At 38.6% G+C, this 23,982-nt stretch overlaps 2 protein-coding genes across 7 annotated transcripts in view; one reads left to right on the top strand and one right to left on the bottom strand.

Annotated features, from left to right (window-relative positions):
• SERPINA10 (serpin family A member 10) overlaps positions 1 to 15,604 on the top strand; it is a 23,144-nt gene extending 7,540 nt beyond the window's left edge. The window contains exons 5-6 of one of the 3 annotated variants that reach the window (XM_070412429.1): positions 219 to 461; positions 15,495 to 15,604. In XM_070412429.1, coding sequence (XP_070268530.1) covers positions 219 to 410 — 192 coding nt within the window. In that variant the 3' untranslated portion in view covers positions 411 to 461; positions 15,495 to 15,604. Of the gene's footprint in view, positions 1 to 218; positions 462 to 6,465; positions 6,802 to 15,494 lie in introns of those variants that run through there. The other 2 variants (XM_070412420.1, XM_070412413.1) reach the window with 2 other exon arrangements.
• LOC139008802 (serine/threonine-protein phosphatase 4 regulatory subunit 4-like) lies at positions 4,355 to 23,982 on the bottom strand. Of its 4 annotated transcripts, none has more exons than XM_070412442.1 (11): positions 23,837 to 23,980; positions 21,773 to 21,920; positions 17,786 to 17,930; positions 13,757 to 13,798; positions 13,595 to 13,669; positions 10,579 to 10,645; positions 10,077 to 10,160; positions 9,695 to 9,788; positions 9,143 to 9,213; positions 7,796 to 7,943; positions 4,355 to 5,369 (listed from the first exon to the last, which is right to left on the bottom strand). In XM_070412442.1, the coding sequence occupies exons 3-11, from the start codon at positions 17,927 to 17,929 to the stop codon at positions 5,345 to 5,347; spliced, it is 750 nt and encodes a 249-aa protein (XP_070268543.1). In that variant the 5' UTR covers position 17,930; positions 21,773 to 21,920; positions 23,837 to 23,980; the 3' UTR covers positions 4,355 to 5,344. The 4 variants fall into 4 exon arrangements, with proteins under 4 accessions (XP_070268543.1, XP_070268569.1, XP_070268561.1 ...); XM_070412449.1 differs by lacking the exon at positions 4,355 to 5,369 and adding an exon at positions 7,023 to 7,107 and having other exon boundaries at positions 23,837 to 23,982; XM_070412468.1 differs by lacking the exon at positions 10,077 to 10,160 and having other exon boundaries at positions 23,837 to 23,982.

Below are 23,982 nucleotides of genomic sequence, written 5' to 3'. Positions count from 1 at the left end.
GTTTCCCATTTGGGGTCCTGGTGTCTCCTGGTATTTGAGCTTCTAAGGCAAGTCCCTGGGCAACCTCAGACGCCTCCCCTCAGCACAGAGGAGCCCCATTCCACTCATTCCCAGGGGCATGGCCCTGTAGGTAGGGCCACAGCAAAAGCTGTTGAGGGGCTCAGTTCCCTCCTCTTCACTGCCACCCACACGGTCTTCCACATGACTTCCTTTTCCAGGTTCTACAAAGAGCAGTGATTGAGGTGGATGAAAAAGGAACCGAGGCAGCGGCAGGAACCCTGTCGGAAATTATAGCTTATTCCATGCCTCCCATCATCAAAGTGAACCGGCCGTTTCATTTCCTGATCTATGAGGAAACCTGGAGGGTGCCCCTATTTCTGGGCAGGGTGGTAAACCCAACCCTCCTGTGATTGACAACAAGCACGAGGACGCGGTGCCCAGCGGATGCCGACCTGCCTGAGGTATGGGCACCCGCGCGGGCACTGGTGCTGGGTGGCAGGAAGGATGGCTCCTGTCTGCTGCTGGTTTGAGCCACTCTTAGAGAAGTCTGAGTGTTCAAGTCAAACTTATTTTCAGGGGAGGTTTGCACAACCCGTTCGGTATGTGCAGCTGCAACTAAGAGCCTTTGCTGCTGACCAAAGCGAGCTTGGTAGAATGCCTTTGCCCTCCTGTTACTCACCTACCTGGACACTTTCCAGATGAGCCTTTGGGAGGAAGACACAGACACATTCTCCATGAGTCACGTGCTTCACTCTCTACTTCCCTCTGGTGCAAAATAAGCATTTTCTTGTCATCTGCTGTAGAACCATTTCTTGCTGACTAAAATTAGAAAAACAGCCCAGCCCTGTGGCTCAATGGTTGAATATCAACCTATGAACCAGGAGGGCACGGTTTGATTCCCGGTCAGGGCACATGCCCGGGTTGCGGGCTCGATCCCCAGTAGGGGTGTGCAGGAGGCAGCCAATCAGTGATTCTCTCTCATCATTGATGTTTCTATCCCTCTCCCTTCCTCTCTGAAATCAATACAAATATATTAACCTGTCCTGATCCCAGTGTCTGATCAGTGCGGCCATTTCCTCCAGGCAGGTGAGAGATGCATCACATCACTTGGCAGAGGCATTCGCTGAGCCGCAGGTCACCCCGTTCAATACCTTCATTTTACAAAGGACGGGGATGGGGAACCAGACACAGGGTCACATTATGACTTTCAAGGGCCCCGGGCACTCTTGGGTCTTTCCGACATAAAAAAATAGATACGTATATTAAAAATTTGATTTTATGATGGCATTGGTATAATAATGAATATATTATGCACTGTGTTTGTCTTTATACCAATGCAGGTAAAGTATGTAACTTGCTGATTGCAAAAGGTAAAACATTCATGAGCCCCAAAAGGTATCCTGGGCCTTCGGCCCTGTGCCTACTGCACCTAATGGATGTGTCGCAGGACGTGGCAGAGAAAAGCAAAGCTTGCCACGGTTACCCAGTGGCCCCACGCCTATTTCTCTTTTCCTTCTTTCCACCTAAACCACCTGGTGAGGTCCAGCGGAACAGGCCGCGTGGGCTCGCTGCTCAGTCAGCCGCTGCGCTTAAACGAAGAGAAGCCTGGCCCGCGCCAAGGCCAACAGGAAAACAGCAAATCCCCGACGCTCTTAAGCGGTCACTTTCTGTTACAGAGACAAGAAAGTATTTTAGGAGTAAATTCTGAGACTCGTGACTAGGGCTAACTCATCTTGGAGTGTCAACTGTATTAATTAAATGCCTAATTGGATTTCTATCTGTCTGCTATCGATTTTATACCTAAAATTAATTTTTTGATTAGTCATCTTAACTGTTAATTTAAATCAGAGTATTGTGTGTCATATTAATGTGAACAGGTAGTAATATTAGGCTACAGTTTGAAGATTGACTTTTCATCATTCTAAAATCTGGACACGGATTCACTGTGTACTCCTTCCAAGGGCACCACGTGACAGTTGGTAAGGGCAGGGCAATTCCATGGCCTAGAAAGAGACACAAAATAGAGGACTAACTCCACCTGGCATTCCTCAGTGACCTGTCAGTATTCAGTTAACCAGGTTTATTTGTGGGAAGATACTAGAAAGAGAAATAAAAGAGGGTTCAATCAAATTACCTACTTTTAGAGATGAAACTTAGGGGGAGGAAGTCTATGAAAACATAATATCCTCTAACGGAAATATGGCCAAGGCCAGGTATGGAAAGGTTCATTGCCATTGAAGGTTCATTTAACATGCAGAGCAAACTCCCTCACCTCCCCACGGGCACCGCAAACGATGCGGCATAACGACTGTCACCAGCACGTGGCTCTCTGAGGCAGACCAGTGAAAAGTGCAGTCACTGATACAAAAAATTCAAGTTTTCAGCTGAGGGGAGAACCTGAACCTTACAACAATGTTAAGTGTCAGGTTTTTAAAACTGTTCCTAGAGACACCCCCATACCCACAGTCTCTCACACAGGCTATAATAATGAGAACAGAGTACTGAATTAATCTAATTCATTTATCTTCGCTGTGAAACTCCTCCTCAAGCTGAATCGCCTGTTCATTTCGGTTCAGATATTTCATGTTTGCCTACTAACCACAAGGCAAAATGGAGCCGTCCCTTCCAGAGGAAGGGGTCTGAGCTCAGCAAGTCAAATAATGGAAATGATTTTCAGATGCGTATGAGGTTGTGGAAGAATATTTTTATATGCCCCTTATTCTACCGCTATGAAGTAAAATCCATTTAAGCCTATCTCCATTTCTGTCAGTAAAATTGAGCTCTACGGGTCTGTTTTTGCTTACAGTGCTGACCTGTGAAATTCTAGAACAGCGGTTCTCAACCTGTGGGTCGCGACCCCTTTGGCGGTGGAACGACCCTTTCACAGGGGTCGCCTAAGACCATCCTGCATATCAGATATTTACATATGATTCATAACAGTAGCAACATTACAGTCAAGAAGTAGCAACGAAAATAATTTTATGGTTGGGGGTCACCACATGAAGAACTGTATTTAAAGGGCCAGAAGGTTGAGAACCACTGTTCTAGAACCTGTCCTTAAAATGCAGGTTTCCATAATTAACAAACAGCTGACGGTGATGTCCCTACTTCTCTGCAGTTAGGTGGAGATCTTTCTTTCCCACAGCTAGTTTGAAGGAACTACCTGATGAGTTGCTACGCCAAGGACTTTTACAAGAGTATCAGTCTCGTTTCGGTGTGAATCTAAGTATGTGTGATGGTCATAACTGTCAGCAATTTGTGTTTTACTCTGATTTTATATATCTGGTTTTAGAAATATATATAATTTTTAAAAATATTTCAACGGTTTTAGAAATGATCATGTTCTAAAAAAGGAAAGGAAACTTCTGAGCATAATTTTGATTGACTGTGTGACTTGATTACTTAGGCCAGTGATGGCGAACCTTTTGAGCTCGGCGTGTCAGCATTTTGAAAAACCCTAACTTAACTCTGGTGCCATGTCACATATAGAAATTTTTTGATATCTGCAACCATAGTAAAACAAAGATGTATATTTTTGATTTTTATTTTATATATTTAAATGACAAAAGAAAAAACAACCAAAAAAATGAGTTCGCGTGTCACCTCTGACAAGCGTGTCACAGGTTCGCCATCACTGGCTTAGTGCCTTGCAGTGAGACTGCACTGACCTCTGTACACCCCTGGATTGTAGGAGCTGTAGTGACTTTTCTCTGTCGAGTCGTTCTCCTCTTCTCTCACACGCGTAAAGGAAATAAAGGTTCCTAACTCTGCTAAATGTATTAGTGAGCAAACAAACTGGAATTCTCCATTTTATTTAAAGTGACAGAGTCCATGCTGATTATGAATCACAGTGCTGGGAAACGGCTGTCACTCTGATGTCCCACTCACGCACCACAAACTCTCCCAGAGCACAATGTGTCAAAGTGCATGTCAGTGTGCTGGTCGGAGACATCATTAAAATAGTTCAATGAAATCCATAAGGAAAGTACTAAATTGGCCACATGGTCAAGCTTCTCAAATGGGTTGAACAATTCCATTAACCTATCCTTAAATGAAAGGTATTAAGAATCATTAAAATCGCCAACAAGAACCAATTGTAAGGAAAGGTGGAGAGAAACTGAGTGAAAGTTTCACACGAGTAGCTGTTCCTGAGTCATTTACAGTTGAGGTCAGCGTGCTTCTGTTACTCATCACTTAAAAGTGAACTGTTTTACTCTTTCATTAGAGAATAAAAACTGCAAAAAAGTATTTAAAATTTTTTTCACAAACACAGGTATCTCATTAACCTATGCTTTATTTTAAGTAAATTCACTATTCATTATTTCACATTATAAAAAATAACCACACACGCATATGCATTCACAAATTAGAACATCTTTATCATACATCAATATATTTTAAAAAACAAAGATTTTCTAATATCAGTATAGTTATATGCTGATTGCATTTTGTAATAGAGAAGCTGACAATAGCTTCATACAGTATATCTCAAGACCTGACATTTTAAAATTAATAATCGTACATGTTCTACAGGCAAACTGTGATGGAAATATTAGCATTAGTATAAATAAAGGCTGTTGACATAGCATAAGCATGATAGCTCAGAGTAACAGCTGATTCAAACTAGATTCATCATTTTTAATTAAGGACAAATACAATCTAAAATGTAAACAAAGTATAAAATAAAATTTTCTAGGAAATAAAGGAAATCATGAATCTATTATTTTTAAGGTAATTATGGCTAAAAGTTATCAGAAATCTTTGTGGAATTTTCATTGCCAAATTTAAGTTTCAGAATATCCGGGTACACCATATTGTCACCACAATCAGACTGATAACATTGTGGACTGCTGTTTGTACCCTTTTCAGTGTGGTTGTTGGGCTTGGAGATTTGTGAGAAACAATGTCTTTCTTATTTACTCCCAGGCCCCCCTCCAAGTGATTCTCTAGCAGGGCATTTGCAATTGATGTGGGCTTTCATATAGTTTTTAAATGCTAAAGCTCTAGAACAAGTAAACAGATGGTTTCCTGCACAAATAAATTCAGCCGTGTCTCTTCTGCAGCAGTTGTTAAAGCACATACTAAAGTTGTTTTTCATTACACTTCACTGTAACATTGGAATTCTGCAACCACATTATTATTTAAGAAATATATATATTATGCCTCCTACAGAATCTAATTTCAAATATGGGGCTTTTAGCAACATCAGCTGCCCTAATGTATCTCTTTTCCATTAATTAAAAAAAAAAAAAAAAAAGGAGCCCCAGCCATTGCTTTAGCTTTTGTCCATCAATCACATTATCTCCAGGTGTCTTTGTTTTGCCTCCTTCATCAAGCAGATGATTTAAGGATTGGATTTTCTGGATTTTCTTTGTCAAAAAGGATGAGAAAAAGAGGGGGGGGGGGAAGAAAGAGGAAGGGAAGAAAGGATGGATGGAGGGAGAGGTGAGGGAGGAAGAAAGGAAAGGGAAAGATAGAAGAAAGGAGAAAACAAAACATGAAAAAATTTATCCATATAATGCTTTAAAAGTAAATAAATACAGATAGAATCTACTATGAGAATTCTGAGTTAGTGAAAAATAAATTGCATATTAACTATTACTTGGAATTACCTTTAATTACCCAATCCTATACGCCCCTAAAATAGCATTCAATTCAATTCATACAACTTTCCTTACTTTTTTTTCGTATAACCATAACAGAAATTCAGCTTAAATACTAGTATATCAATTATCTGGCTTTAAAAGATTTAAGATACAATGCATTCCCATACATCCTTTAAGACATCTATATTCCTACCTACAAGACTGTGTGTCATCTGTGTGATACTAAAAAGTTGGAGAAGGTATTGTATAGAATTTTGTTGAGCAGGAAAAACAGATATTAATATATTATGAAATTATTTCCTAGGCTTATTTTAAGTATAAAGGATATGTTTCATTGGGATATAGCATGGTGCGGAACTATAGGTAATACTTCACGGAAGCATAAGGAAACATAACCACATGGACCCTGTTCCGGTTATGGGCAGTGTGCATTCGTGAGAAAGTCCAAATGAGAAGCACATTAGCTGGAGGTACGGTTATGGACTCGTAGATCCAGTCACACGTTAAAAAAGCAGTTGTGATACCAATATTCCTCCTCCTTCAGAACATTCAGAGCAGGAGAAACAAACGATGTGATTTGTTAACAGAGTTTCTAGATTCATTTTTTAAACAATTACATATCTAATTGATTATATAGTTAATGTAATTATACTTTATATATTGAGCAGGAGAAAATTCAGTCTATGAGTTGGAAAAACATGCTCAACAATGAAAGAACAGATAAAAAAGTAATCTGAAATAAAGGAGAGTTGATATGAAGTTTCAATGGTCTTTATTTTTTAAAAATGCCTGTGGCATTTAGAAAAATAAGTTGAGAAGAGAATGAATTATATGCTGATGTAATTGTGTTCTTCGCTAGAAGAATTCTGGGCAATCTTTGAGAGGAGGAAGGTCAAGAGTGATGGAGAGGACGGACACAGGAGGCCCGAAAAGGCAGGCACCGTGGCAGGTAAACCAGAGGCAGCCCTGTCGTTTTACAGACGAGACATGAGGCCCAGAGCACTGAGCGGAACGTCCACGGCTGCTTAGCTGCCCTGGAGCGGGCACAGGCTCCAGCTCCGTGCTCTCTGCAGACATGACCCTCTTCCGGCTCAGTCCTCATGACTTTTAAATGGATCGACCACAGTATAATCATTAGAGCAACTGTTCCAACGAGCATTCTCTGTAAATAAAACTATCCTCTATATTAACGTTACTAATTTGTAATCTCAATATCATTTTTTTCTGTTTCCTATTACTTTTTTCTATGATCCTACTCTTTCCTTGAGCTCCTTCCCATAAGTTTGAATGAATCTTACATACATCTATATTTATATATACCGGTGGGCAATTAAAAATTTAGAGTAAGTTATAATATAGTTCAGTTCCTAAAAGCATGGAGTTCCCAATAAAAGATGAATGTCAGAAACTTTATTAGAATATTCATGAATTCAGTGACATATGTCTAAAAGGACATCTGGATGCTGTTTAAATTCTGATTTAATCAGAAGATTCGGGCGTCCTGTAGGAAAGAGTAAACCTGTGAGTAGAGCTGGGGCAGCCTGGACGAGTAACATCCACGTGACATGACCTGTCTGTCATCAGGATGGTTCTTATGGGGCAACCCTCTTCCACGTTTACACTAACAGAAACAAAGGCTTCAGTGATTCACACAGACATAAAAGTAACAGCACATAAAAGTAACCCTGGGGGAAAGGAGGAGACAGGCCTTTATAACCTCAATGTTAAGGACAAGTACAGTGGGGAGGACTCTCCCACATGCTGACCCACACTCTGGACTCCATGCTGCAGGCAGATTGCTTAAGTAGCAGCCGGGCCCATCTTTCTGAGCTCTGGGCCATGAAACACTGTCCGCTTACACTCGCCATTCAAAGGGATGCAATTACACCAGTGTCTTCTTGAATAAAGTCCCTGAAGGCAAACATTTCACAGAAAATTTTTAAAATCTCAGATATTAGTGGGAGCCATTTAAAGTCTATTGTTGATTTCCTTACGTTGCCGTGTCTTTGCCATAGACAGATCATTTTATATAAAGTACCAACATAACAGAGGCACGTGTGCTAAGAATCCCTTTTAATTTAGAACATTTCCTTGTTACAGTTTCTGTTCTTTGGAAATTAGTGGGAAGGAAAGTGCACTGAGAAAAAGAGGAGGATGACACACTTAGCAGTACATCGCTGATTACTTACAAGGTGGCCTTACGTGGTGGCGGATCTTTACCTCCACTGCTCTTTGGATCAACTGAGTTACCTGTCCCACGGGAGGTGCTGGGGAGGGGAGTGTTAGGAGAAAAGGACGGCGGAAGACTACTGGCATTACGAGTCCGGAATGAGTCATCTGAAAGGAACACATGCATAGTCAGACATATTCCATTTACTAAGATGGGAACCTAGGAGAAGAAAGCTTACTGGTAGCAGACATTTTTTCTTTTAAAATCAATTTGTTAGAGTACAGTTTATAATAAACTGCATCACTACCAAATGTTTCTTCCTGCCCCTGTTATCGCTCCCGCTGTTCCCCACTCCCTCTGCCTCCTGTCATTAGGGATTTGTTTGCATTTTCTGAATTTTATATAAAGAGAATCAGATAATATGTATCCTTTTTGTGTCTGGCTCCTCTCATTCAGCATAATTATGTTGAGGTTCATCCATGTTGTTATGTATATCGATTCTTCATTCCTTTTTATAGCTGCCTGGTATTCCATTATATGGATATGTCAGAATTTGTTTATCCATTCTATTGCTAGACATTTGGATTTCCCCCAGTTTTTGACTATGATGAATAAAGCTGCTCTAAACAATCATGTACAAATCTGTGTGGAGATGTAGGTGTTGATTTCTCTTCAGTCAAAGCCTAGGAGTGGAATTGCTGGGTCACACAGGAAGGTGTTGTCCGAAGGAACTGCACCCTGTGGCGGCCCCAGCAGTGTCTGAGCGGGCTGGAGCGCTGCCCACGTCCCCGCGCACTCGACACTGTGAGCCCTTCGCTGAGGGGAGCTCTCACTGTGAGTAGTCTTAATGGGACACAGCCACCCATTCATGTGCCATCTATGGCTACTTTTACCCACAAGGGCACAGCTGAGTCCTCGTGACAGAAACCAATTTGCCTCTTATGCCTAACTATTGACTCTCTGGCCTCCTAACAGAAAAAGTTTTCTGACCCCTGGTATAAAGTTTCAGAGATAGACTATTGCAGATGTTTAGCTGTATATTATATATAGGAAAGCCCTAGTGTTTTAACTAAGTTAATTACTGCAAAAAAATTTTACTCTCTGCCTCCAGCGGGTCCTCAGACCGTGGCAAAACCTATCCTATCATTTTGTCCTGTTTCTCTTTTAAAAGAACTCTTAAGTCTTGATACAGTGAGAACCAAATAGTATAGTCAAGTGTTTTCTCAAGTGCTAGAAAAAAATTCATAGGTATATTTGATAAAGATACAAATTTAGAAAAAACACTGTATCTAGAAATAAAAAAATTAAGGAAAATCATATTTCATTGAATTTAGCAATGCTTTGAGGAGCTCAGATTTCTACTTACCAGTTAGTGAAATCATAGAAGTCTTTGCTAACCCTGAGACAGAAGGTGTATATGCTGCTGTAGAAGTTTTACTGGAAAAGAACATAATTACGTTTCAAATGCAAGAACATGTTTATTTCAATCCCATTCATCCAGCGTTTGGTCTTTTTAAATCTTTTTTTAAATGCTTCCCCCTATTTCCTATGAAACATGCTTGTTACTTCTATTTCTCATTTATTCTTTCTATTCCATGCCTCACAATAATTATGTGCCCTTGACCAGGAATTGAACCCTCAACCCTTCAGTGCGTAGACTGATGCTAACCACTGAACTAACTGGCCAGGGCAAGGCATTATATATTGTCATGGCTGTAGCCTTGCTAGAATACCAGTACATATTTTTATGCAAATTGGTAGACTACTATTTTTTTAACAGTGTTTACAGGAGAAAAAAATTATTTACCTATAGAAAACTCAAAATTAGTGCTAATTTTTATAGTAATGTAAATATTTCACATATAATAGATGTGACTATAAAATAAAAATTCAAACATGAAGAACTGACAGATCATACCTAGCACACTTGTCTAAGTTGCCATATTTTGCATGAAAAGCTTGATTATTAATAGACTGGCTTCGAATCAATTTGGATTTCTTGATTTCTTTGCCTAGAGTAACAAGCAGAAGGAAAAAGTAATTGTTCACTTCACCTTTAGATGCCCCACGCCCGTTCTCTCTCCCACTCCCACCATTTTCAGTAAACACAGATGGGCTAGCTTCCTTTTCTTAGTTTGAGCTATTGGGCTATCTTTATCCCAACCGTCCAATAAGAAGGACCAAAACAAACACTAACAGGAAAACGGTGCTTTAGCACAATGTATCTCACCTAAGAGAGTGACTTGCCTATAATTACTGTTTATAAAAGGAAACAGGAGGCATACGAGGCTGTCTCTTACTTGTTGACGGGGCGCTGGGAGAGGGCCCAGGAACAGCAATGGGGATGCTCTTGGGCAGAGCTGTTGGTGTCTTGATGTCTCTGCCTAAAATGAACTCTGCTTTGAATGCTGTCATGCCCTCTGGGTTCTTATTAATCTCCACAAACATACAGACAACACAGAAAAAATGAAACACTATCCCTTGCTAAGCAGCATTCTTTCCCACAGTGTCTTACTCTGCATATTTACACATTTCGATCTTAGTTATTACAGTGATTAATTTCACATTCTTATTGCTGCTCTCACTTTCCTTTGAAGGATCTGAAGCTACACACTGATCACCATCACTTATTCATTTATTCTTAACATCCATACAACATTAAGCAGCCAGTTTTTTAAAACTACTTTTAAAATTAAAAGCAATTTTCCATATAAAATTAGTCACTCAACATGGTCTTTCAGAATGCCAGGATGAAACATTAATCGTGTGATTTAGTGATGAAGACATAAGAAAACAACTTACGTTTCTTTTCAAAGGTTTTTTCGTTCACGGGCCTTCCCTCTTGTTGCTTCTCTTTCTCTAATTGTTCCTATTATTAAAATAGTATCTGAGCATTAAAGGTAAGCATAGATTTAGAAAATGTTCTAATGAGAAATTACTCTAAGTTCCAGACATACAAATATTGTTTATAAAAATTCCTTTAAAAAGTAATTTTTTTCCCAAATTAGTGTCTCCAGTTTCTTTCAGATTTGTGTTTTGTGTGTTTTCTTACATCTCCAGAATTGTGCTTTTGGGGACTTGTTAAGCTAAAACAAGGAGTTTAGTAACATTATGGGAATGAGCCTTTATTTTCTAAGATGTATTTACTGATTCTCATTAGCAAAATATTTGTTACTATTAGTCATTTCCATTTCTGATTGGTAAATAGCAAAATAGTGCTTTTTGTCTTTTTTCAAATATGTTTTTATTTATTTTAGAGAGAGGAGAAGGGAGAGTGACAGAGAGATAGAAACATCAGTTGGCTGGCTGCCTCCTGCACACGCCAAGCCCGCAACTCAGGCATGTGCCCTGACCGGGAATCAACCAGTGACTTTGTGGTTCATGGGCTGATGCTCAACCACTGAGCCACCCTGGCAGAGCAAAATGTTTTTCTTTAAAAAGACTGAGAAGAAAGGAAATGGTCTTTGGGACATGTTAAAAGATGTCTTATTGAAGTATAATATACATAGAGAAAGTACACAAATTTAAGAGTACAGCTCAATAAATTTTCCCAAAATGAACATACCTATATAGCCACACCAGCTCACAGATCGGGATATAAAACATTACCAAAACTCGAGTCCCTTATCCCAATAGAATAAGTAGGCAAGAAAATCAACAAGCATGTCAAGTTCTGAACAAACTATATATATAGACCACCACACTCAACTGGAGAACACACATTCTTTTCCTGTGCACCTGTGAAATAGTGAAAAAGGTAAGAAAAGAGACAAGATAAAAATGTCCACACAGCCCTGGCTGGTGTGGCTTATGTTTGGAAAGTCCACCACACACCGAAGGGTTGTGGGTTCAATTCCTGGTCAAGGGCACATACCTGGGTTGCAGGTTCAATACTCGGCCTCATTCAGGGCATGTGAGGGAGGCAACCAAGCAATGGGTCTTTCTCACATCATGTCTGTCTATCTGTGTCTGTCTGTCTCTCTGTCTCTCTCTATCTCTCTCTCCTCCATCCCTTTCTCGCCTCTCTCCCCTCCCTCCCCTCCCTCCCTCCCTTCCACTGTTTAAAAATTAATGGAAAAAAAATCCACGGTTGAGGATTAACAACAGCAAAAAAATCTCCATATAGAATTGGACTGCATGAAAAGAACCAAATGAAAATTCTAAAACTGAAAATAAAAAATATAAAACTGAAAAATAAAATATCATTAAGAGTTATCTGCTAACAGTAGTGTTATCTATGTTCTCTATCTTTTCCTCTATTATCTTGATCATAGTAATCATAGTTATCCTGAAGTCTTTGTCTGCTAACTCCAGTATCAGGATCATCTATGGGTCTTTTTCTATTGCCTGATTTTTCTCTTAGGCATAAATGATTCAGTCCTAAAAAATATTAGAGCTCTCTTGGTCTTAATCCTGAACTAGAAAGTGAAATTAAAAATTTTAATTCTATTTATAATGATACCAAAAACATAATATACTTAGAAATAAATCTAACAAAAGACTTCCTTGAATGCTACACTCATCACTATGAGACAGGGGTCCTCAAACTTTTTAAACAGGGGGCCAGTTCACTGTCCCTCAGACCGTTGGAGGGCCAGACTATAGTTTAAAAAATAACTATGAACAAATTCCTATGCACACTGCACATATCTTATTTTGAAGTAAAAAAACAAAACGGGAACAAATACAATATTTGTATTTGCATGTGGTCTGTGGGCCGTAGTTTGAGGACCTCTGCTATGAGAAAAAGTAAAGGAGGCTAGGGATTGGGGGTGGCGGGGGGGGGGGGGGGGGGGGGTAGGGAGGTCAATGGGGAGGAAAAGGCGACATTTATAATACTATATGTAATACTTTAAACAATAAAATAAAACTTAAAAGTAAAGGAGGCTAAATAAATGGAGGGGTAGACATAGTACATGAATTAGGAAGACTCATGTTAAGATGGCAATTCTCCAAATTGATCTATAGATCAATCCTAACACAATCCTCACAAAAATTCTAGCAGGCTTTTTATAGAAATGAACAAACTGATCCTAAACTTCATATCAAAATAAATTATGATGATGGAAAAAGCATGACAAAAAAAAATCACATACATATTATTAAATTTATATAAATTCTCGTTGCAAACTAATTTATAGTGACAGAAACTAGAGTAATGCTTTCTGGGGTCTGGAGTAAAAGATATGAATCATAAAGGGCCATGCAGAAACCTTTAAGGGAATGAAAATGTTTGGTGCTTTGATTGTGGTGATGGTTTCATAGATATGCCCATGTTAAAATTCCTCAAATCGTACACCTAAAATATATGCAGTTAATTGTATGTCAATAATACTTAAATAAAATAGTTTTTAAAGCCTTTCAAATATCATTTTCCTTATAGTTCATAAAATAACAGATATCAAAAGATCAGGACTCTTGCCCTGGCTGGTTGCTCAGTGGTTAGAGCGTCAGCCCACAGACCAAAGGGTTGTGGGTTCAACTTCCAGTCAAGGGCACATACCTCAGTTGTGGTTGCAGGTTCCCTGGCCCTGGTAGGGGCAAATGCCAGAGGCAACTAATCAATGTGTCTCTCTCATGTTGATGTTTCTCTCTTTCTCCCCTCCTCCCTTACATCCACTCTCTCTCTCTAGTAATCAATGGAAAAAATATCCTCCAGTGAGGATAAAAAAAAAAAAAAAGATCAGGACTTTTTAGTGATTTAGGAAGAAAAAGAGTAGTGTAAAATTGAAAGAAAGTATTTAATAGGTTTAATAACAAAGCATATTTAATATTGGTCAGAAAAAAATACGTGTGTGTGCATGTGAAAATAACATACCATTTCCAAAAGAAGCAGTTCCTCTCTTTCTTTCTCTTGATCCAACAAATCTTTCTCATAAAACTTGTTCTGAAACTAAGTTTAAGTTTAAAATGAAACTGTGGAACATTAATGATGAGTGTATGTCAACTTTTAAGAATAAAAGCAAGAGAGTATACTTACAGCATCCATAGACATTTCCATTCTGTCCAACTCTAACACAGTCTGTAAAGAGAGTTTTTAAAATATTCAACAATAATAAAATCAACCATCACTTCACAAAAAGACTCTTTCCAGAGGGGGTTTCAAATAGGAGACTTCTACACTATGTATAAGGTTAAGTTAGAAACCTTTTAAAGTTCTTCCCAATTCTCCATTGTATTTTTTATTTTTCATTAATCTCTATATTTTTAATGCCAGGCTAAAGTTTTTTACTTTAAGGAGAGCAAGTCTACGCCTGGCCGGTGTGGTTCAGTGGTTGAGTGCCGACCTATAAACCAGGAGGTCACAGTTCAATTCCTGGTCAGGGCAGATGCCAGGGTTTCAGGATCGATTCCCCAGTGTGGGGTGTGTAGGAGGCAGCCAATCAACAATTCTCTCTCATCATTGATGTTTCTATCTCTCCTTTTCCCTCTCCCTTCCTCTCTGAAATCAATAAAAATATTTTTTTGAAAAAATAAAAATAAAATATTCTAGAGGAATATTTTAAATACTAAACATATGCAATTTAACTAATTTCTAATAATTCTCAGTGCCACTCTTCTGAATTTTCAGAAATACAGTATAATTTCTGAACTTTATAAAAACCTTTTAGCTAAATATATATGAAGTAATCTATCCTTTGGCTTAAAATTCTTAATTCCTTTCCTTCCCACATAAACTTTTTATCAATATGACACTCTAACCAATAGAAAAGACTTTATTCTGAAAGCATTCTCTCAATGTAATATTTGTCTTTCAGAATATTTTAGTCTGACACCAATTGTTTCAATCTAACAATGATCCATCTACCCCACGGCTCTGTCTCTGACAGAGTAGAGTACTTCTCTCCAATGGCCAAAATAAAGTACCTCTACACATTCATAAGCCAATGCTATTCGTTGCAAACATATGTTTAAAATTTTATTTTTATGCTGAAATTTATAAAAATTTGGAAATTTACTCCATGAAATATCTTTTAATTAAAGTTATTTCCCATCTTAAAAAACTGACGAGAGTCAGCTATTTCATGTTTATCCGGAAGCTTTGTGTAGCTTCTCTCAAAGGTTCCCATACCAACACCTCAGTATGATAACATTGTACTACAGAATTTTGATGGGAAAGATTGACTTCATACTCAAAATAAGAGAAGTATTCCAGAATAATCCATTGATTTAATTATATCATTTCTGTACCTATTTATGGGGTTAACTTATATTATCTTAAGCTAACAGATTCTTTCAGAAAAGTAGCTAACCCTCTCATGTACTATTTTGGCATGTTAACTTCATTGCCTAAACTTCTGTAATTAAATAGCAAGGTCAGAAATATCTGATAGAAACAAGTGTAAGTGTGTGTGTGTGTTTAAATTTATATGCATGTCCAGGCACTGGCTATTTCTGGTTATTTCAGTTGATGAAGAGGAATTCACATCTCAGTAAAAATAAAATTGTACTAATTAATACTAAGTTATCAAGTCACTTTATTAAAAAGTTCCTCATGTGACACTGGAAATTATTTCTAGGGGAAAAAAATCACCAACAAAGAATTCTTCTTTTTCTCAAATCAATGCCATTATTTAAGATATTAATAAATTAATTTCTCTCACTACAAATAAATTCTCAAAAACTGTGTCCTGAAGTTCACATTCAGATTCATAAAAGCAACCACTATTTGTTGTTGTTAATCCTCACCCAAGGCTATTTTTCCATTGATTTTTTAGAGCAAGAGGAAGGAAAGGGAGAGACAGAGAGAAACATTGATGCGACAGACACACATGGATTGACCAAGGTATGTGCCCTTGACCAGAATTGAACCCATGACCCTTCAGTCCTGGGCCGAAGCTCTATCCAGAACCAAACCAGCTAGGGCAAAAAGCAATCACTTTAATTTGACTTAATCTTATAAAAACACTAGAGGCCTGGTACACGAATTCGTGCACCAATGGGGTCCCTTGGCCTGGCCTATGGGGATTGGGCTGAAACCAGCTCTCCGACATCCCCCGAGAGGTCCCGGATTGTGATAGGGTGCAGGCCATGCCAAAGGACCCCACCGGTGCAAGATTGGGGCTGGGGAGAGACCACAGGAGGGCTCCAGGACATGTCCGGCCCATCTTGCCCAGTCCCGAATGGCCAGACCCCAGCAGCAAGCTAACCTACCGGCTGGAGCATCTGCCCCCTGATGGTCAGTGTGTGTCATAGCGACTGGTTGAACGGTTGAGCAAAAGGTCAGACACTTAACATATTAGGCTTTTATTATATAGGATTAGCATTAGTTATATATCGAGCATAATAGAGTTATTGAAGACTAAAGTATGATAACCCTTAGAGTGCCAGGGAGCGCGATCACGCTCCTCCTGCAGTGTCACTATTAGATGCTAGTAGTTCACTCTTTATTGACAGATGGCACCTAAGTGCAGATTACTTATGATGCCGAATGTTTGTAGTGATTTTTGAATATGTAACTTCATTTACTTGCGATTCATAATTTTTTTCCTAAACTGCTGTAAAATCAGCAAAAATGCCTTGGCAACTTTAGCATAGTTCCTAGGATATTGGTTGGCACTCAAAGGGTTAAGGTTTGACTTCACAAATCGAAATTCTGACTGTTTTAGTGTTCCAACATTCCCAAACAATCCCTATTATAAGATCACATACTAAAACAAAACAAAAACCGTAAGACACAATGTTACTTTATTGAAAAAAGGGTGCTCTTGGGAGTAAGAGATCTATGCTCTCTAGTCCTATTTCTGTCACTTACTAATATGATCTTAAGCAGACACTTAATATCTCTAGGTCTAGACCTTCTGTAAAGTCACACACACTGAATTACTGCAGAGGGCCCCTCCATGGCTAAATGTCTATCAACTGTGCCTTTTCCATTTTACCAACAAAGCTTTCCCAGATTATAATTGCTTGTAAGTAAAGTCTGGTGAATGAAGTATTCGTTACTAGTTAAACAGCATTTATTGAGTACCCAAAATGTGCCAAGCTCTCTCCTGTGGAGCTTATATTACTAAAGGGTGTCCCAAAATTCACGCAAGAAGTAATTTTGATAGAAAACACAGGTTCATAATTAAAAATTGTAAATTTTTTTATTGATTCATAAAGTATACAGTATAGGGTTATGTATGGAATAGCATACATAAAAACTGGATTATCATGTCGCAATAGTGAACACCATTAACTGTTATTGCCTGAGCAGCCGCATTTTCGAAGAAGAATGGTTCGATGATGCCTCCAGCCCAAAATCTGCACCAAACAGTGACACGTTGTGGATGCATTTGTTTCTCAACAATCACTCGTGGGTTTTCTGAACCCCAAATGCGACAATTCTGTCGATTAACCAAGCCATCAGGATGAAAATGAGCCTCATCAAAATTCAGCCACATTTATGCAAAACGGTCATGGAAAATTTCAACAAAAGAGTGCGTATGTGCCCGCAAAGCCGTGGAGGCCATTTACCCAATATGCTATTCCATACATAACCCTATACTGTATACTTTATGAATCAATAAAAAATTTATAATTTTTAATTATAAACCTGTGTTTTCTATCAAAATTACTTCTTGCGTGAATTTTGGGACACCCTTTACTAATAATATCTAATGAGTGTTGACTTTCATATCCAATTGTAGCACACATCAACCAAATCAGTTTCTAATTCTTAGTACACTAGCAAGGATATAAAGATTTTAACATAGTGCCATCCCATCAAGCTAAAACAGTGAAGATATAATTAAGATTATCCTTTTTTTAATAGATTATTGATTTTAAAAGTGAGAGAAAGGGAGAGGGAGAAACAGTGATGTGAGATCAAAACATCAATCAGTGCTTCCTACACAACCCCTACCAGGATTTGAGCCCACCCTGGGCATGTGCCCTGACCGGGAATCAAACTGACAACCCGTCGGTACACAGGACAATGCCCAGCTAACTGAGCCACATCAGCCAGGGATAATAAAGACTGTCTTAATGCAAGAAATACAAATGTTGTGGCCAGCATGAGACTTACTCTTTTTACAATAGCCAGAACATCTTTATCTTTTTCTTGACATAGAAGTTTTCTCACGCACATTTCTAACTGTTGAAGTAGATGTTTATCTTCAGGGATCTTCAGAGTAGATTTCACTTTGGGCAACAAGTAGCAAAGTTTCATTCTATAATAAATTAAACACTATTTACTTGTGTGTAAATTTATAACTTAAATTTAATAACTGTATAATCATAGTGACATAAAACTGAAAGAAAAACCCAAGTTGTAGGTAGCCTAAGAGTTCATTTATTATGCAACAAATGCTCATGGAGTGCCTAGAATGAGTTGAGCATTCACTATTCTGGGGGCTGCGACACAATGGTGAATAAGAGCAGCAAATCCTGTGGTGTCACGGAGCTTAAATGCTAGCATGAGGGGAGGGAGGGAGGATAAACAAAGTAAAATGTTAGATAGTGGTAGGTGCTGTAGAGAAAAATTACATGGGATAGAAGACAGAGGAGAACCAGAGGAGGGAAGTTACAATTTTAAAACAGGTGGTTAGGGAGGGTTTCAGTGAAGGTTTCACTGAAAAGATGACATTTAAGCAAAGACCTCAAAAAAATAAATCAATGAGGGAATAAGTCACATGAATACCTGAACATTACAGGCAGCAGCTGCAGTAAGAGAAAATGTCCTGTAGGGGGAGCTTGCCAAGGTGCTGTCCCAAATTAACAAATTGGCCCAAATTGGCAAATTGGATGAGAGGACAGAATGGGGCAAAGATGAGATTAGCAGATCTTTGAGCAGCAGTAGGAGGCCAGCTCATCCAGGGCCTTGCAGGCCACTGTTTCGAGACTGGCTTTTAAGTGCAATGAGAAGCCAGGGAAGGTTTGGACAGAGGAGTTAAATTGTCTGACTTAGGGGTTTTGTTTGTTTGTTTATGTTTTTGATTTCAGAGAGGGAGAGGGAGAGAGAGAGAGATAGAAACATCAATGAGAGAGAATCATTGACTGGCTGCCTCCTGCACATCCTCCACTGGGGATCAAGCCCGCAACCCGGGCACACGCCCCCGACTGGAATCGAACCCAGGACCCCTCAGTCCACAGGTCGACGCTCTATCCACTGAGCCCAACCAACCAGGGCTGATTGAGGTTTTGAAAGTATCATCTGGCTATTGTGCTGAGTTAGACTGCAGATGGCCAAGGACGGGAGAAAGGAAACCACAGGGGAGGCCCTTTCAGCAATTCAAATAAGAACGACAGTGCCTGAACCAGACGATGGCAGTCAGGTGGTGAGAAGTGCTGGGTTCTGAATACGTTGTGCAAGCAGCAGGATGTGCTGAGGGCTTGGCAGTGGAATGACAGAAAGGAGGGAAGGTTTTGACCTGAGCTATTGGAAAGATGACATGGTTATTTACTGGGATAGAGAAGACTTCAGGAGCAAGATGGGGGTTTACTTTGAGACACATTAAGTCAGAGGTGCCTATTAGATACTCAGTGGACATTAAGTGGGCAGTTGATTCAGTAAGACTTCTGTTCAGGGCAGGTGTCCATGTTGGAGAGACAGTCAGGAATCTTCAGCATATGGATGATTTGCAAGCCAGGGTGCAGCCTGAGTAGACGAGATAAAAGGGTAATGTCCAGGGCAGAGTCAGTCTAGATCAGGCTGATAGGAAGCAACGAGCAGACTGAAGAGCGCCAAGAGGTGAGAGGACATGCAGGAAAGTGCAGAACACCTGCCTGGGGGGAGGCAGCTCAGAGGAAGCTCTGCCTGGCGGGGCTCAAGCTCTGTGGGCTGGGCTTAGAGAGGGATGCCAGGCAGCTGTCTGTTCTATGGCTGCTGTTTTCACTTAGTCAGCTGAGTGCTCTCCAGACATTATTTTTATTTCCGTGCCGAGCCTCGTGACAGCTAAGTCCCATGCCTAGAGATTTCAGGATGCTTTGTCAGCTGAGCCCTCAGTTAAGGATTCTTCTCATACAACAAAGTTTGTTCTTTATTCGACCAAAAAGAGTAACGCTCCTCCTCTAGCGTTTCCAGCTCTGTTGACAGCCATCTCATTCAGGGCTCACCAGGCACGCTGTTAAGTCTTGTGGTGCATTCTCCAATAAGGGGTCTCTGTCCCCCAAAGAGATTTTTTCTCACTTCTCATAGCTCAGGAGAAGGCTTCTTTGAATACCAATAATATTTTACCAGCCTTGATAATGACTCAGTGAATTTAAATTTTAAACACCCACTTAATGGTAAAAATAAAATACAGTATATGCACACTTCATTCTTTATAGCCCAAGTCAGGTCTAGAAAACATTTATTCAGCAGAAGTTATACAAACTACAGTAATGATTTATCTCTATGAGAATCCTGGGCCCATGATATTATGAAGACTTTGAGATTAGGGACAACACCTTTCTGGTAAACTAAACTCTTTATGTACATTATCTCTGCTGTATTCCTCAGAACACCCTATGAAGTAGGTACTAAGGAAATGGATGCACAGGGAGGTTTTGTAACTTGCCCAAAGACACACAGCCAGTACAGGGCTGGGTATCAGCTTAGGCAGTGGCTCCAGAAACTCTCCTCCTAACCTGCATGACCTACCACCCTGGCCTGTGATGGCTCCTATTCCATCTGCAATCTCTAAAGCACTGGGCAAAGGCTTTTGTACCCAAAGCCAGTTAGTACAAGGTGGTGCTGGGCCCATTTGAGGGGCTGGCAGCCACCTAGGCAGGAAGTGGGAACCAAGACTTCCTGCTATTCAGTGAGCTCTTACCCACAAATATCATCACCATTCATAGAGCAATAGTCAACTAATCTGCACTTGGCTTTTGCATTGGCAGGTTGCTTTCCCTTAGCGCCAATGCTATATGATTAGTCCCATTGCCCAGAGAGAGATGATTCCATTTCCTTTCACATAATTTTTGTCAACTTCTTGGTGATAGTTCATCTCAGTGAAAGCCACTTTTCTAGAATCACAACTTCAATTTTCAAAATGTTAATAATATGGTCAGATCCATTACTTCTTTAGCAAGAGCTAAATTCTAAAGAATTATCAACAGTTCTTTAAATTTACTCTAAGGAAACCACACTTCTCACTTACATAGCAGAAAGGAGATGCACAAACTACTGAAGCCGATGCAACAGTGCTTTCTGTGTGTTCTCACACAAAAATTCAAAACGAAACCAATCTCTAGAGATGTTCCCCTTAAACAATGATCTCAACATTCTCAGGTTGAGCTTTTCAACATCTTTTAGCAATTCTTCTTGGTATATTTTCTCTCAACAGCAACCCCATGTTTACTGCCTTGACAATTCTTCCTGTTAGTATTATAATATTGCCTACAATTCATGTGAGTTCATTATAAAAGATGCACATGTCACACAGCATAGACTAAGTGGGTAGCATGTGAAAACCCAGCAGGGAGTTCAGGAGTCCTTCTGTTCAGGGAAATCTTGGCCACCTGACTTTGTGTCTCTCCTCTACAGACCTGAGGTCCTCAAGTTCAGAACAGAGATAGGGCACATAAAACACAGATATCTAAGGGCTAACGGGCTACAGTTCTCTTCAACTCATTATGCACTGTACAAATAACTGGAAGAGTATGCGTGTATGAAATGCCACTGGACTATTCACTTAAAAATGGTAAAAATGGTAAATTTTATGTTACGTATTTTACCACAATTAAAAGAAAGAAATAATATGCTTATTTTGGGAGGGGGAAAAAAGGCAAAATATATCTATTACTTTTTTCAATTTCCAAGCAAGCCATTCCCAGTCCTGTTCCCTCTAATCAAACAGTTAACCAACTGCAAATAACATCTATTGGGTTTCAAAAATGCAAGACAGCTGAACATTGGAAAGGCAAGAAAAAGACTTCACAGCAGCCCTCCCCTGTTCACTAAGAATTCCAAAGCTAATACAAATTCTTTACTTGAATTTTTAATTGACTAAAACAGCATTTTGCATATATTCATTATAGAAGATACATTAAAATACAATTTTTAAATATTTTCTTGGATTGATAACCATACCTCACATTTGCTACTGGATCATGTGTCAGTTCAATAGCAGGTAGAAAGAAATATTTACAGAAAAATGATTTGGAAAAGAGCTCTATAATAAATTCACAGGTATCCAAAAATCGAAGTCTATTCCAATAACTTTTTCCTTGGCCCAGTTCTAAAAACAAAATCAAAAAATTAACATAAGTTTAATTTTTCCTACATGAAAATACATGACAGAATCAGACACATGGCACGTTTCTTTAAACCCACAATTTATTTAGCAAATGCAAGCGATAAGAGGAAAAAATCATATTATATACCCCAGGTTTGTAGACCCCCCCCAAGTTAATAATACCTCAAAAAACAGAAAAAAATCTATTAAACATTGCATTCGATCCCATGAGCATTTAGTAAATATTGAATGACTACATCTACTATTTGATCACCCACTATGTGCTAAGTGCTTTAAACATATTATCTCCTTCAATCCTGGAAAACAATCCAATGGGATAAGCACATAATTATCCCTCCTAAAAGATAAAGATACTGAGGTTCAAAGACATTACAGTCGCAGAGCAGGTTAAGTGCAGAGCTAGAATTCAAACGCAGATATGTATAACTTCAAAACCTTCCAGCAACCAAGTTAACTGTTTTCTTTCTTGTTTCCTTAAAAATGCTTTGAATTGAATAGTCATATGTAAATATAATATTATTAAATTACAGAATTAAAACAATTCGGATCAAATTAAAAGAATAATTTTCTCCCTTATTATATAAATGTTCAAAGGCAACATTTTTAATAGTTAAAACCAAAATAGAATCTTCTTTTAAAATAAAAATTTTTAGCCCTGGCCAGGTAGCTCATGGGTGAGAGCATGGTGCCCATACACCAAGGCTGTGGGTTTGACCCCCAGTCAGGGCACATATAAGAATCAACCAATGAATATGTAAATAAATGGGATAACAAATTTATGTTTCTCTTTTCTTCTCTCTCGCTCTAAAGTCAATCAATAAAAATAAATCGATAAAACATTTTAAATGTAAGGTCCTACCCAATGAAAAGTAAAAATAATTAAAATAGACTAAAAAATGAAACATTAAAGTATACTAAATGTAACTTTTCACAAATGAAATTTTATGTACTCTAACGTTTTGAAAAGAGGCAATCTATACTTAAAATGGTAAACTCCAATAACCAGAAAATCTCTTTGCCTGCCTATACTGGACAACAGTTTAATAAAAGCTTAAAAACATGATTATCAAAGCAAGTATACAATAATTAACAAATGTGCTAAGTAGATACAGAGGTAGGCCGCTATTTTTAGAATTAACACTTCCACTAAAGTAGTGGTTCTCAACCTTCCTAATGCCGCGACCCTTTAATACAGTTCCTCATGTTGTGGTGACCCCCAATTTCATTGTTACAAATTGAATATAATTGAAGCATAGTGATTAATCACAAAAACAATATGTAATTATATATGTGTTTTCCGATGGTCTTAGGCGACCCCTGTGAAAGGGTCATTCGACCCCCAAAGGGGTCGCAACCCACAGGCTGAGAACCACTGCACTAAAGGTTTTTGTCTTGATTTTGGCCCTCAGCAAATTAAAATAAATTTACATTTGTTAATTGACTTAATTTTTAACACATTATAAGCCACCTAGACTCACAGATTCACATTTATTCAACTCTATTAAAAAAACAAAACACCTCACTGTTAATCTTGAAAATAGGAAGATAAAAGCTTAGATTCATGGATATTCTTTTTATATTTTAGTTTCAAATTATTTTTCATTAGGGGAGAAACTAGGCTTTCAACAAAAGTATACATATTTTAAGTTCTTGACTGCAGAAATTCACACACACAAAAAGGCCCAGAATAATTATTACTTTCATTCATCACAGCTCTGATCCTGTCATATAAATTTCTAAAACAAACTAAAAATTACTTGTAAGACTCAAACACAAACACTCTAGGTATTACCAACATCAGCCTAACTACTCATGCCAAAATGATACATAAGTCAGAGATAATTAAAACCAATTACTTTGTTTACCTTTTTTCAAAATAATAGACAATGATTACTCACGTTCAATTAATTTTTGAATGACCTCAAGTCTCTGTTCTTGTTTACGATTATAACGTAGAAAAATGCATAAAGTTCGTGAAGCTGCCTTTTGGACAGGTAAGACTTTCTTAAAGAAAGAAGAAAGACAATTAAACTAGTCTATTAGT

Source organism: Myotis yumanensis, unplaced genomic scaffold (genome assembly GCF_028538775.1).
Source record: "Myotis yumanensis isolate MYYU_CA2020_CCGP unplaced genomic scaffold, mMyoYum1.0.hap1 SCAF_1, whole genome shotgun sequence".
Lineage (NCBI taxonomy): Eukaryota > Metazoa > Chordata > Mammalia > Chiroptera > Vespertilionidae > Myotis > Myotis yumanensis.
This window is presented reverse-complemented; position numbering and strand designations above follow the sequence as displayed.